Here is a 15,837-nt window from a genome sequence, read left to right as displayed (position 1 = left end):
CCAGACTTGTAGCAGGAACATTCCTACTCATTTTGTTGTTGAGTTTTAACATCTTTTGGTGGTTAAATAACTGTCCATAACCTCTTGCACCACCTTTCCATTTTGTTGTTCAAATTCAAAATAGAACCCCTTTGATGGCACGTGCAATGCATGGCTTTAATGCATTTTTCGGGCAATGACCGAAAGTGGGGTGTGAAATTTATAAAAAGATGGTGTAAATAGAAACTGAGCTCCATGCTATCCAATCCCATTACGCAAACTTATTGCAAGGTCATAATGGCGGGTTTTTGAGTTCTGCCTTTTATGATTCTGATTCTTTGGATTTGGCTTTGTATTTTGAATGTGTTGATGTGTGTGTTGTATCTATTGGTTGATTTCATGTTTTGATATGCGATTTTGTTGAATTTCCATCGCTCCGTAGTGGTTTAGAATGGTAGGGAAAAACCTAGCAGAAGAAGATCGATTCAATGAATATTTTACGAGAGTAGATTTGGATGAGGATGGGCGGATTAGTGGAATTGAAGGCGTTGAATTCTTTGATTTTTTTTATTTTTTATTTTTTTTTTGGTTTTTGCTAAAGGTTAGCAAAGAATAAATTAATAGCAAAAAAAAACAACTATTTAACGTCCAAGCATACCCAGACGATTATAGGAAACAAAATAAGGCCTCACAAGAGCACCTTAACAACAAACAGACGAGCCAGGCCCCACACTACTCAAATCGAAATCTAGGTCTCTCTACAGCATCCTCTAACAAAACATCACTGACCACCATGGAAAAATCAGACACTGAAACTAACGCACCACTTTTAGCAGCAACCTTAGCCAAGTGATCAGCAACCGGATTAGCCTCTCGATAACAGTGAGAGATTTTCCAGATAATAGACTGAAGGAACAGGAGCAAGACAATCCACAGCTGCCAAACAAACCAAGGGATAGATCCCCACTAAAGAGCCCTTGTCACCGCTTTCGAATCATATTCAATCCATAAATGAGTAATCCCCAACTCCTTAGCCCTTAAAAGACCATGAAAAATAGCCCAAAACTCTACCACATAATTAAAAGTTGTTCCTAGGAAAATAGAAAGAGCAGATATAGAGACCGCCTGATCATTCATGAAGACTCCACCCGCTCCATCTCTGCCCGGGTTACCCAAAGAGTAACCATCAACGATGAGTTTGACCCAACCCTGCAAAGGGCGACACCAGTGAACCTTCCGGATAACATGAGCTGGCTTTGAAAGAAGCGAAACGGAGAGGCATCTAGCATACACCAACTCTTGAACTGACGAAATTGGGTATTTACAATTAGGTGAAATCTCCTTGATATAACCCATAACCGCCACAAAACAAGCCTGGACTGACCTTGAATTATTATCAAATTTTCTGTCGTTTCACTCCACCCACAAGACATAGGGAACAATGACCACTCCAGCTGGCCACACATCTTCATTGGCACCCCTTTACACGTCCTTTTCTACCACACAACCAACTCAGCAAAAGAGACAAAATCAGGCATGCTTATTGAAAATAGACATTCAGAAGGCTTATGATACTATTTCTTGGGATTTTATATTCAAAGTGATGCAAAAATTTGGGTTCGGACCAGTGGATTAAATGGTTATGCAGCTTGTTCACTTCTACAAGAAATTCGGTGCTTGTGATTGGAGGTCCAGTAGGCTTCTTTGGTAGGAGAATGGGGTCTGCGTCAGGGGGACCCTATTTCGCCTATGCTGTTCATTCTAGCAGAGGAGGTGTGTGTACGGGATTGGCAAATTTGATCAACGAGAAGAAACTTTCTCATCTTCATGGGCCGCAGGGTGTTTGCACCCTTGGGAATTGCTTGTTCGCTGACGATATTTTTATATTCACTAATGCTTCTATTCATTATGTCAGGAACCTCAAGTATTTTCTAAATCATTACCAGGAGTTCTCAGGCCAAAGAATTAATCTAGAAAAAAACAAGCTAGCTGTTCCTGGGTGCTATTCCCCCTAACAGGCGCCATGCGATTGTAGAGGAGCTGCAGATTCCGGTTTGTAAATTCCCCACTAGGTACCTTGGTGCAAAGATCTCTAAGGACCATGTGAGAAAGAACATGTTGTTACCTGTAAGGGATAGAGTCAAACACAAATTGGCAGGTTGGAAAGGAAAACTGCTTTCAATGGCTGGTCGGGTGGAGCTGGTGAAGTCTGTGGTGGCTAGTATGCCGATCCACAGCTTCTCGGTGTACTAGTGGCCTACCTCTTTGATTGCTACCCTAGAACGATGGATGAGAAACTTCATTTGGATAGGTGATGTTGAGTCCTCAAAGGCTATTTCTATTGGGTGGGTCAAAATTTGCCGGCCTAAGGAGGAGGGGGGTTTGGGGATCAGGAGGTTAAGAGATGTGAATAAAGCAATGTTGTGCAAGCTTACTTGGAAGATTAGGAATGAGAATTCGGTATCTTCCAATTTTTTAAGACACAGGTTTGTCAATAAATGGGGGAATGTGCGGCCTGGGTATAGAGCATCTTCCATTTGGCCAGGTATTAGGAAATTGTGGAGCTTTATGGGGAACGAATAAATTTTTGGAATGATAAATGGTGGGGTCCTGTCTCTATTCAAGAAATAAGCCGGCTGGATAAGGAGTTCTTCAATAATGATGGAACCAAGGTGAGTGATTTCATCGAGGAGGGAGAATGGAAGTTGCCGCCTGTTACTTCGGGTGCTTTGATTGAAGCTTTCTAGGAAATTAAAAAATTGCCAATTCCTAGTTATCCGATGGAGGATGCAGTTTGTTGGAGCTTGTCGAAGTCAAGGGAATTCTATGGTGGCGACTTGGGAGGGTATTATAAGAAGATTGCCTATTGTTCCTTGGGCGAACCTGGTGTGGCAGCAGAATATCCATCCACGGCACTCTACTTTTGGGTTGAGGCTGGCTCATGGAAAGATCCCCACGGATGAAGAAGTTCAAAAAAGGGGTGTTTGTTTGGCAACTAGATGTTCTCTGTGCAACAATGAAACTGAGTCCATTCCTCATTTGTTTCTCACTTGCGAGTTAAACACTGCAGTTTGGAATTCTTTTTCAGCTTGGTTCGGTTTTGTATGGGGAAATCCTTCCACCATTCAAGGGTTCTTTGAGTGGTGGAAAGGTAAGCTTGGCAGCACGAATGTGAAGAAGCCATGGGCAGCAAGTGCTACAATTATTTGTGCAATTTTATGGGAAGAAAGAAATAGAAGGCGCCATGACGGTCTTTTCAAGATTGTTTTGCAGGTCCTGGAATGTGTGAATGGGGAGATTAGGGACTGCAATTTTGTGATTAAAGGGGTGAAAAATGTTTAGGCCTTGAACTGTGTTAGGAACCTAGGATTGGCAGTTTCTAATGCCACTGCTCGCGATATTCTGGAGGTGTTTTGGTGCAGGCCTGATCGGCAGTGGATCAAGCTTAATATTGATGGCAGCTCTATTGGGAATCCAGGTAGGGCGGGGGCAGGGGAGTTTTTCAAAATTACCTAGCCCAAGTTGTTGATTCCTATTGCTGGTACCTGGGGGTTTCAAAGAGCTTTGTGGCTGAGTTTGAGGCTTTGTTAGACTGGCTGTTTACTGCTAGGGAGAGAGGCTTCATGGATTTGTGGATAGAATCTGACTCGGCATCTTTGGTTTTGTCCATTCAAAACTCCAATATTCCGTGGTTTGCGCTCCAAAGATGGCAAGTGCTAAAACCTTTTATTGAGTCTTGCAATTGGAAAATAACACATTGTTATAGGGAAGCGAATCCTATTGCAGACTACTTGGCTAAGCATGCGGCGATTACGGGAGAATCTTCGACAGGCCTTCCCTTTCCTAGTCATATTGAAGAACAGTTGGCTCGTGATGCTATGGGTATGCCTAGATACCGTTTTCTGTAATGGGTTGGAGGAGCTGGTTGGCTGTCTCAGCCAGTAGTAGTGTTCTTCGTTTTTTTTTCCTGTTTCTATTTTTGGTTCTTTGGCACTCTTTAATATAATGATCTTCTAGCAACAAAAATAAGAGATTCAAAAAGCACTCCCAAACCTGCCGAGAGAAAGGGCACTCCAAAACAAATGAAGATCAGTTTCTGCAGCAACCAAATACAACTCACACCGAGACACCACAGGGATACCCTTTGTTCTCAAGGTTTCCTCATAGGAATTCTCTCTAGGAGGAGACGCCAAGCAAAGAGGGACTGCCGAGGAAGGAGGTTGCTCCAAATCACATCAAACCATTGGACCTTAGTATTTTTGCTCCTAAAGCAATCCCAACCAGAACGCACATTGAAAACACCAGAAGGCATCAAGCCCCAAAAACAAAGTTCCCCACCAGGAGAAGAAGGCATGGGAAAAGCTCTGATAACCAAAAAAATACCCTTCAGGAATTGAGAATTGACATGAGGAAGCACCCACTTCGACCGCGACATAAAATCTGCAACCTTGGTAGGTTTATCGTCAAAAAATACAAGCCTAGACCCGACGCTACAGCAATGGACTTGCCCCCCAACCAACAATCTGTCCAAAAATTTATCGAGGTTCCATTCCCCACAACCCATCTCTCCTACTGCTCAACCAAATGCCAAACTTTTTTAAGGCCCGGCCAAATGGAAGAGCAAATTTGTTGGCGCTTTAAAGAACCGTCATTACAAACAAACATGGCTCTTAAAAAATTACTCACCATCGAATTTCCATGTTTGACGAACCAGGCTAACTTACAAAGCAACGCCAAATTGATATCCCTCAACTTTTTAATTCTTAAGCCCTCTTCCATTCTCGGTTTACACATCAAGTCCCACTTCATTATGACTGCTTTCCTGATCTCAATATCACCTGACCAAATAAGATTCCTCATCTACTTTTTCATTACAGACACACACGATGATGGCCACCAATATATAGAAAAATTATGAATAGGAATGCTCAACATCACCGAGCACACCAACTCCACCCTGCCCGCCATAGAAAGAAGTTTGCCTTTCCACCCATATAATTGCTTCTTAAAATTATCCACCGGGGACATCACCTTGTCCTTCGTGACTCTTCCTTTAAAAATTTCCACTCCCAGAAATTTTATAGGAAGATTGTAGAGAGGAACCTTAAGCAGATCCGAAATCCGCCGCCTGTGGAAAGGAGTTATAGCACCACAGAAGAGTTTACTTTTCTCCAGATTAAATTTTTTACCAAAAAAATTCTGGTATTTCTCAAGGAAGACTTGCATCGTTGAATTTTTTAAACATTCAAATTTGTCCAAGTACGTCCTTGACCAGGTATGGATGCATACCGATCAAAACTGTAAGAATCAGAATCATCGATGGAGAAGATGAGTTGCAGGTGTTCATGTGCTAGTGGATGCTTAGCTTCTCAAGTACAAGCTCACTGCCAGGTCATTGTTGGCGGAGAAGATGAGTTGCAAGTGTTTTTGCACGGGGAAGATGAATGGCAAGTGTTTTTTAACCCTAAACAATGGATTGTGGAAGAAGTGCATATATTTACCCTCAACTGTATATCAGTTTTAAAATGACTAATACAGTCTTACCGTTTGCAACTAATGGAGAGGATTTACATACTAATTATTTTGGAAAGCAGGGGAGGTATCCATAAATATCCAAAACTCATGAGTGAATCTATTATTAAGCCTTACCTCAGGGGAGGTATATGTAAATTTCCCATAAATTTTTGTCAGTTTCATTCGGTCGATTTTTGGTTTGGATATTGGTCATTTCGGTTTGGTCTAATTTTTTTGTAATTCCCATCATACCCCAATCCAAAACAAATCCGATATGAATCAGTTCGATTCAACCTGGGTTTTTCCGATTAATTTTGATCAATCTTATCGGTTCGAGCTAGGTTGACAACCTAAGGTCCAATCTTTTTACATTCAGACATGACCTCTTATTTTCTACATAAAATAATGGAGCAGAATTGAGCTTAATATGCGAAAGGAGGTCTAGGTCTGATTTCTAGACAAAAATGACTAGAATGATTGAATCCATTTTGATGGCAATCCTCCACCACATATTCTGAATATGCCATTCAGAGCATGCCTCATTGTTGCAATTTTTGTCAACTTGCAGTGTTTGAAAGCCATCGTTTTTTAATGTCTTTCTCCACCGAAAAAACAGAGGGAGCCGCCTTCATTTAAAAATACAAACACGTATAGGTCTCTTTTGTTTACTACATCATCTAAAGGACCTAAGCTCAACAACTAACAAAAAAAAAAAAATAGAAAGAAAAAAACAAAATAAAGTACAAAGCCTAGAGAACAAAAGACATTGTCTATAGATTAGCAATCCAGCATAAGCTATGATCAGAACAAACCAACCAACAATTTGTACATTCTCAACCATGGCATCTGCTCGTACACCAACTTTGTTGTTATTGTTCTCTCCAATAGTTGTAACCTTATTTTGCCTTATTTGGAAAAACTTTTGCTGATACACTTGTAGCAGGAATGTTCCCGCTACAAAGCTAGCAGTCAAGGAAATGGAATAATTTACTTCTTCTTTGGGTTCATAGATACCCTCTTAGGTTTTAGTAGTTTCTAAAATATCCTTTAAGATCTTATTTTCTTGGCTGCCAGACTTATAACAGAAACGAAAAATTTTGCCCCATGCCAAGGATACCATATCCCCCTAATGTCAGTCATTGGGTCAGTTGACGTTACCACTCTTCTAGTCTTGGTGCTTTCCTTAATTGTTCAAACACAATGATCCACTGGTTCATCAAAGCTTGTAATAGGATAGACTACCACTAGTACAAGCCCGGCCAATCTTGCAGTTTACGTTTTCAGGCAACGAAAGAGAAAATGAATTAAGTCTTGTGGAAAAACAAACCCAAGTGGATCCCTTTTGCTGACTTCGTGAAGCATACGCTTAGGACTCCAAATTATTCCCCCCCCCCCCCCCCCGAGCATACGCTTAAGTGGAAATGCAAAAACGTTAAATCAAAATGAAAAACAAACCCAAGTGGATCGATCACTTTTGTTGACTTCCAGAGGGGGAGGAGACTTTGAAGAAGGAAAAAAAATATTGTCATCAACCCCAACAATGACCAAAGTGGTTTTTGTTATAGTGCGGCACAAACCACTTTGGTCATTATTACAAGAGTATTTAAAGATAAAATAAAGAGACATCTTATCTAAATAATTTTTTTCTATTTTTTAGATAAATTTATTTAAATAATCTTAATCTTTAACTAAAACAGTAAAATTAGGATGGGACACTAGCTTGGACACTAAACTGATTTAAAACTTTGTACTCAAAACTCTTTCAATACTTAGGTTATTAAAACAATCAAAAGCGTTGGATCATAGGTCCTCGATGGAGCTATTGAGCTTTGATACCATATCAAACTAGAAGATAATTTTCCACTGATTGAACATGGTATGAGCCATGATTATTGATCTAGAGACCTTACAGAGATAGAACTGTGCATGTACAAACAACATAAAATATAGATGTAAAAGAAAACTGAGAACTCTATCGTATAGTACCATAGATAAACTATGAAAGCTAAAACATACTACAACTAAAAAAAATAAAAAAAGGACATCTGGCTGACATAGATTGGGGCTGAGAGCTCAACATATTTGGCAGGCGTAACATCCAATGGTGCCAAGTTCTCGAAAAAAAACAAACTAACTCAATCAAACCTCGGACGTACCATTGGATGTCGCACCTACCAGTTGTTGACCTCTCAAACCCAAGCTACACAACACTCAGGATCAAGGAATTAGAGAGAATTTTAATCCGAAAAAGACAATATTTTAAGCGTAAAAGATGGGAGAAGATCAAATTATTATTATTAAAAAAAAATAAACAAAGTTTCTCGTGAAGCAAACGCACCTAAGTATTACATAAATATCTCCTAGGATGGATGACCTAGTTAGTCTCCACAAACTAGGTCATCCACAACCCACCCACCCACTCACCCACCCACCCACCCACCCACAAAGCATGCGCACTTAAATTGACAAAAATCCCATCGACCAATAGCTGCCAATCTGATCGATCAGAAAGTCATTGGATACGAAGAATGTTAAACCAAAATGAAAAATAAACCCAAGTGGAGCCTTTTTGCTGACTTGCTGACAGAGACTTAGAAGAAGAAGACAAAAATAATAATAATAGGACTCACATGATTTTATGTTTTTTGGGAGGATTAAAAAGAAAACTAAACTTGATCACCCGTCTATAATTAGCAATGAAACAAAATATTGTCTATAACCCCAACAATAACTCAAATAAACTTTATTCTAAAATCTGAAAAATAAATTATGATTACAAAAGTATTTAAAATTAAAATAATAAAGAGACTTTTTATCCAAATAATCTTAATCCTTACCTAAAACAGTAAAATTAAGACAGGACTCTAAATTGAACACTAAACTGATTAGCTTATTAAAATTGATATGGACACGGATACGAAAACGGATTTCGGCTATTCATTTATACCCATACTTTTATGGCTGCTACGGGCAGGTAGGCCGTAGATGATCTGAATTCTATTTTACCTTCATCCCCACTCGATCGAGCGCCCCTCGAATTTTCACATACTTTTACATCAATTCTCAAATATTAATTCAACTACAGCTATAACATTATAAGCTTTCCTTTGTTATTATTATTATTATATATATATATATATATATATTTTTTTTTTAAAAAACAAAAAGAGGTGTTAAACCTGATTTGCATCTTCAAGCGTTCAGATCCTCTCTGTATCACCCAGACCCTATACCATTCTTTATCATGTCTCCATAAGTGACAATTGGAAGTCAGGTGAGACCCAAATTTTGCAAACGAGTATGCTTTCATACCAAATGAAGTTCTCTACTTTATCTCACGGTAAAGGCCGGAAATTTTGTACTATACAGAATAATAGGAACAACAATTGTGGATGCTTATTAACAAAGTCATCCAGCATCATGACCCTATGGTATATGTCCACCATCATAAAATGGTAGACAATCTTACACCGCACTTACTTTATCCTCCCCAGTCCACGCTGCAGTATTTATCTCTCAAAATATCTCTCGTGCCTAGCAGGATGGATGACCTACTAACAAAACTCTATAAATTAGCAATGAAAACATACATGATTAAAGTACCACCACCACACCACTCACACCTGCAAACTGCAAACTCCAAACCAACCAACCAACCAACCAACACTAATGACTTACTACTCCTCCACCACTCCTCCGACTCCTTCCTTCATCTTATTCTTCTTTCCAACTCTTGTAGCATTTCTTTGGTCGCTTCTCTTCTTCTCTTCTTCATCTACTGCTTATGCAACTACAACTGGGGTCGTCTCTCTTCAGTTGTCATCAAGTGAAGCAGAGGCTCTCCTCAAATGGAAAGCCACTCTCCAAAGCTACTCTGTTGCTGCTCTCGATTCTTGGAAGCTTACTACTACATCATCACCATCTCCCAACACTACCAGTACTAATACCACTTTATCATCATGCAAGTGGTTTGGTATAACTTGCAACAAAGTTGGAAGCGTGGTTGAGATTAACCTTCCCGAGACAGAGCTACAAGGTACGCTTGACTACTTCACTTTCTCTTCCTTTCCTAATCTTCTCCGTCTCAATCTCAGCTTCAATCAACTCACAGGTCCCATACCTGAGCATGTTGGTAGTCTCTCCAAACTCACCCACCTCGATCTCTCCAATAATAACATTTCCAGCGTTATGCCTCCCACCTTGGGTAATTTAAGCAGCCTGCAATTCTTAGTCCTCTATGACAATGATATCAATGGCAAGATACCATTAGATATAGGAAATATGAATAGTCTGGTTGAATTGTCACTAGGATGGAATAAATTGACTGGTATGATTCCCCCTGTCCTGGCTAATTTAAGCAACATTCACTTTCTACACCTGCATACCAATGAACTCAGTGGTCCAATACCTTCAGAACTAGGAAATCTAGATAGTCTGGTTACCTTGGAACTAGAATCAAACAAATTCATTGGTTCCATCCCTTATTCTCTGGCTAATTTAAGTAGACTAGAGAATCTCTATTTGTATGACAATCAATTATCTGGCCTGTTGCCTTCAAAAATTGGAGATATGGAAAATCTTGTTGACTTGGTGCTAAGTCAAAACAATCTCAGCGGTCCAATCCCTCATTCTCTGACTAATTTAAGTAGACTAGAGAAGCTCTATTTGTATGGGAATCAATTTTCTGGTCAGTTGCCTTCAGAAATTGGAGACATGAGAAATCTGGTTGACTTGGAGATTTCTCGTAACAAACTTAGTGGTCAAATCCCTCTTTCTCTAGCTAACTTAAGTAAACTAGAGATTCTCTATTTGCATAACAATCAATTAACTGGTCCGCTGCCTTCAGAAATTGGAGATATGGAAAATCTTGTTGATTTGGAGATTTCTCAAAACAAATTCAACGGTCAAATCCCTCATTCTCTAGCTAACTTAAGTAAACTAGAGATTCTCTATTTGTATGAGAATCAATTATCTGGTCCGCTGCCTTCAGAAATTGGAGACATGAAAAATCTGGTTGACTTGGAGATTTCTAAAAACAAACTCAGTGGTCAAATCCCTCATTCTCTAGCTAACTTAAGTAAACTAGAGATTCTCTATTCGCATGACAATCAATTATCTGGTCCGCTGCCTTCAAAAATTGGAGATATAGAAAATCTTGTTGAATTGGCACTACATGTAAACAATCTCAGTGGCCCAATCCCTCATTCTTTGGCTAATTTAAGTAGACTAGAGTGGCTCACATTGTTTGACAATCAGTTATCTGGTCCCATACCACAAGAGTTAGGTGTCCAAGCATCCATTATAACAATTGATATGTCAGACAACCTCTTATCTGGAAGGTTACCACAACAAATATGCCAAGGCCGATCACTTCAAAACTTAACAGTTGAGAACAATAGCCTCATGGGTCCTATTCCGGATTTGAGAAATTGCACAAGTCTGAGGAGAGTTCGACTTGAAAACAACCGATTTGTAGGAAATATAACCAACAGTTTTGGTGTACATCCACATCTTTATTACATTGATATGAGTCACAACAAACTATATGGAGAGCTATCACCAAATTGGGGAGAATGTAAGAATTTGTCAGCGCTAAAGATATCTGGAAACAATATTAGTGGGAAGATACCATCTAAGGTTGGTCAGTTAACTCGACTTGGACAACTTGACCTTTCTTTCAACAAACTTGTTGGAGAAATACCAAAGGAACTCGGTAGCTTATCCAGTTTGTTCAAATTATATTTAAATGACAACCAGTTTTCAGGGCTTGTACCAGTGGAAATCGGCAAATTAATCAATTTGGAGCATCTAGACCTATCATCAAACATGCTAACTGGATCAATCCCCACCCAACTTGGTCAATGCTCCAAACTGTTGTCATTAAATTTGAGTTGTAATTCATTGAATGGAAGTATTCCATCTCAAATTGCTGATCTAGTATTCCTACAAACTCAATTGGACCTTAGTCATAACTCAATCAGTGGACTGATACCATCACAGCTTGCAAAGTTGGTGATGTTGGAAATTTTGAATCTATCCCACAATATAATCACAGGCTCCATCCCCCTTTCTCTCGAAGATATGATTAGCTTAGTATCTCTTGATTTGTCCTATAATCAGTTGGAGGGTGTTGTTCCTAACAATAGGGTTTTCAGACGTGCTGCTTCACCACAAGCATTTAGAAACAACAAAGGGTTATGTGGTGAACTTCAAGGTCTACTTCCCTGCAATCGATCTCATACAAGTAAGGGATATAGTAAAAATGGACACAAAGTCCTCATATCCATCATTGCTTCTTTGATAGGAATTGTGTTCCTTGCATTTGCAATTATTACTGTCCTTTTCCTCTTGCAAAAAAAAATGAAAAAACGAAATGTAGAAGCAACAAGAAGAAACCATGGCAATATATTTTCAATATGGAATTTCGATGGCAAGATTGCTTATGAGGACATAATTCAAGCAACGGAGGATTTTGATGCCAAATATTGCATTGGAGCTGGAACTTATGGGAGTGTTTACAAAGCAATCCTACCTACAGGTCATGTAGTAGCCTTGAAGAAGTTCCATCCATTGGAAGGTGAGGTGATAGTTGATGAAAGCTTTGGGAATGAGATGCGTGTATTAACAGATATCAGGCATCGAAACATTGTCAAACTTTATGGGTTCTGCTCCCATTCAAGATGCATGTTTCTTGTTTATGAGTACATGGAAAAAGGAAGCTTAGCACATATCTTGTGCAATCAAGCTGAGGCTGTGGGGTTGGATTGGCTGAAAAGAGTAAATGTCATCAAAAGTGTGGCAAATGCTTTGTCTTACTTGCATCATGATTGTATTCCACCAATAATTCATCGGGATATTTCAAGCAAAAATATATTGCTTGACTTGGAACTTGAGGCTCGTGTCTCTGATTTTGGTGTTGCAAGACTATTAAAGCCAGACTCATCTAATTGGACATCACTCAAAGGAACTTATGGATATATTGCTCCAGGTATTTGAATTCATCACTTCTATATGCTATGTTTTTTATTGTTGTATGTTTAAGGTTTCTTTATTTTCACTCCAGTATTTAAGACCTAGGACTTGTGCTAAATTGGGTCATTGAAGTATTTGCATCTTAGTATTGAAAAAGGAAAGAGATAAAGTGTTTGTATTTGGAGCGCAATTTTTATAAATAGTTTGATAAAATGAACTTCGAAATATTTACAACAATCATCAATACTTTAATATAAAAAAATGAATTTTAGTTTCTTTTAATTACAATTATTTTAGAGTATTACGATGAATATCGTCATGTCCTATTGTTATTATATTTATACTTCATAATAAATTCTTAAATTTTCGATCAATAAATACCATTTAGATTCTTTTTGACTAAAATGATGCATTATATAAATTAGGATGAGCACAAATATATTATGTAATTGAGTAATTCAATAAGAAATCATATATTTCTTATATCCCTTTGAATTTTTTGGAGTTCATATAGAACTGGGGAAAAACCTATTGCAAACTAATGAATTTCAGAAGTATGAAGGGCGAAAAAGCATAATAGAACAATAAAATTACTCATTTGGAGTGTAAAAAAAAAAGCCCTACTATATTATGTAAGCTACTCTATTATATTTCATAATAATTATTCTTTTCTTCAAAAGTTTATATAGAAAATAGGTATTTCTAGCACTATTGTGCTTTCCTATTGAATTAGAAGCAAGTTACAATGGCTAAATCATTTTTGAATGATCAAAGCTTTAGGAGTCTAGGCCAACCCTATAGAATTTTATAAATCAACTAAATATCTTAAAGTAATCTGGTAAAATCGAGATTGGTGGATGGGTAGTAGAATCCTTGGTATCTCTATCATGAGGTGATCTACCATATTGGCCCAACATGCATTTATTATTTACTTTGTATTTTCTACCATTCAATCAAGCTTTTCAAATTTGACATATCATTTTGCTATGCTTATACTTGATGTGGTAAAGACATATGAGCTAAAGTTACCATAAGAGTAGATGGTGATGTAGACAACATATCCACAAGATTTTTAACACTAACTAAAATGACTAGAATTTGTAGGTGGCCTCATCTAGAGATTTTTTTTAGGCAAGCACTATTTCTAACACATGGCATGTCAGATGGGGCCATAACTTATGTGGACAAGTGGACTAAGGTCCCTCACTCCTATTCGGAACTGTATTTTTATACATAATGAAATTTATATGTTGATGTGAGTAGTATAAAAGCAATGTTTTACCTATGGAAAACATGTATATAGATAGAGTCCTAGAATCAAAAGCCACAATACTCACTAGTAATGAAGCAATATAGGGCACAAGTTTCTTCCAAAGCCTAGAGTGGAGCTTCACTTCATGAGCCACCCTTTTTTGAGGCACATGCCCTATTGGATGGGATACGAATTTTGTGGATTGGCAGATCCCAAGGTCCCTTGTTCCATGTAAAGTTCAATCTCACAGAGATTTTACAGCGGCAAGATGAAGGCATTAAAAGATGTATGATTAAAAGGGAGTTCATAGACTACTTAAAGGTGCATGGACAAAGAATAAATGACTGAATTTGAGCCTTAAATTTGATACCTGAGGAGTGCAAATTTTTTTCTACCAAATCCATCATTTAAAATATATTTTAGTTTCTTGTTTCTATTTTAAAACTTATTTGTTGTCCGATATGCACTTTCACTAAGCCTCTTTCTTTCTTCACTTACAGAGCTTGCCTATACCATGGCTTTAACTGATAAGTGTGATGTATATAGTTTCGGAGTATTGACATTGGAAATAATTATGGGAAGACATCCAGGGGAGCTCATCTCATCTTTAACGTCACCAGTTGGCCAAAAGATGCTATTAAGGGACATGTTAGACCCACGTCTCACCTTTCCTTCAGATCAAAAGGTTGCAAAGGATGTGGTTTCTGTTGTGAGAATAGCAATTGCATGTTTACGCAGTCACCCACAATCCCGCCCAACTATGCATCAAGTATCAAAAGAGCTACTTGGTCACCGACCATCATTTGTGGAGCATTTTTATACAATTACTGTAGGTGACCTAAATGATATTGAAGTACAATACTTGTGATCGATGATTCATTCAACCAACAAGGGGGACTACGGAGATTGATTTGAGAATGCACTCAAAATTAAGCAATAGTTCTAAAGGTCAGCCTTTTGTTAATTTGCATGGTTTAACTTTAATCCAGTTTCCAAAACTATATCATCCTTTTGGGGTTTTTATAGGGATGGCATGACTAAAGTCCACACTGTAGACCAGAGAGCTAGTATCTATTTCTTTCGAGGTGATTATTCTGTAAAAAAAATTTGTACCCATAGTTTCTCTACTTTAATAGGTACACTTCACATTGGTGGTTATTTGATTTTTATCTTACTAATGAGGTTTTCTGATGTCAATTTAAGTCATCCTAATCCCTTTCTTCTTTTGGAATTTGGAATTGGTAGTTGAAGTTGAAGGAAGTTACAGAGGCTTCCCTTTTGTTTCAGCACTATGTTGTAAGCATAATTGACTCCAAGGGGTTCTCTTTTCGCCTCCATAGACAATTATAGAGTAACAATGTACCACTGTTTTTTTTAATAGCCACATTGAGACCCAAATTTTGGTTGTGTAAGATAATGTTGTAAAATAAGAGTATGTTATGCTATCTGGTTATCCTATTCCTTATCTCATGTTGTAGTTATCTGGTCTATCAGGGTTATCTGATGCATCATTTTGTGGATATAGAGGATATATGAAGAATTCAAGGTTCAGATAAAATGGATTGGTTTCCATGGCACAGAAGGTCCCCAAGAAGGGTTACGAGATCATCCATGAATAATCCAGCTAAGGTGCTATTCTTTCAAAAATTGCATGATCTGAGCACCATTAATTGTAGTAGAGCTGTTAAAATTAGTCCTTTATAGTTGGTTTTTATGTGTTCAAATACCATAGTTCAACCTATAAGGTGTTCTTCAAGAGAATGTTGTCTAGCTTATGTAAACACCTAATTTTGTCACCCCGGAGTGGCTAGATAATGATGAATCAAAATCTCTTAAGACAATATAAAGATCTTTTACTTATAGCTGAAAATGTTATGCCCTGTGCAGCATCCTTGCAGACAATATCAATATAGGAGCTTTTCTAAAATTGAAAATATATATATATATATATATATATGTTTTCAAAATGTGGTTAAATGGTTTTGTCAAATCTAGAATTGGCCTAGACCAAACCCATTGATTTAGGCCAATACTGGTTCAGGGTTAGACCCAAAATGGATCCAACCCATTAAGCTAAAATGGCTTATTTTTTACCTAGCCTGGAGGCCAATGTCGTCGTG

At 38.1% G+C, this 15,837-nt stretch overlaps 1 protein-coding gene across 1 annotated transcript; it reads left to right on the top strand.

Annotated features, from left to right (window-relative positions):
* The first annotated feature begins 1,694 nt into the window (after positions 1-1,694).
* On the top strand, positions 1,695-14,589 carry LOC122665718 (probable leucine-rich repeat receptor-like protein kinase At1g35710). The gene is made up of 7 exons (XM_043861867.1): positions 1,695-1,903; positions 1,998-2,181; positions 3,068-3,130; positions 3,322-3,457; positions 3,571-3,861; positions 9,233-12,481; positions 14,218-14,589. The coding sequence occupies exons 1-7, from the start codon at positions 1,695-1,697 to the stop codon at positions 14,583-14,585; spliced, it is 4,500 nt and encodes a 1,499-aa protein (XP_043717802.1). The 3' UTR covers positions 14,586-14,589.
* The last annotated feature ends 1,248 nt before the right edge of the window (positions 14,590-15,837 follow it).

Source organism: Telopea speciosissima, chromosome 6, assembly GCF_018873765.1.
Source record: "Telopea speciosissima isolate NSW1024214 ecotype Mountain lineage chromosome 6, Tspe_v1, whole genome shotgun sequence".
NCBI lineage: Eukaryota > Viridiplantae > Streptophyta > Magnoliopsida > Proteales > Proteaceae > Telopea > Telopea speciosissima.
This window is presented reverse-complemented; position numbering and strand designations above follow the sequence as displayed.

Bases quoted from the DNA above. Each gene is read 5' to 3' on its own strand.
- LOC122665718 (XM_043861867.1), top strand. From the start codon at position 1,695: ATGGGGTCTGCGTCAGGGGGACCCTATTTCGCCTATGCTGTTCATTCT. The intron at 3,458-3,570 runs GTAGGGCGGGGG...AGGCTTTGTTAG, and splicing joins CAGCTCTATTGGGAATCCAG to ACTGGCTGTTTACTGCTAGG. The intron at 12,482-14,217 runs GTATTTGAATTC...CTTCACTTACAG, and splicing joins TTATGGATATATTGCTCCAG to AGCTTGCCTATACCATGGCT.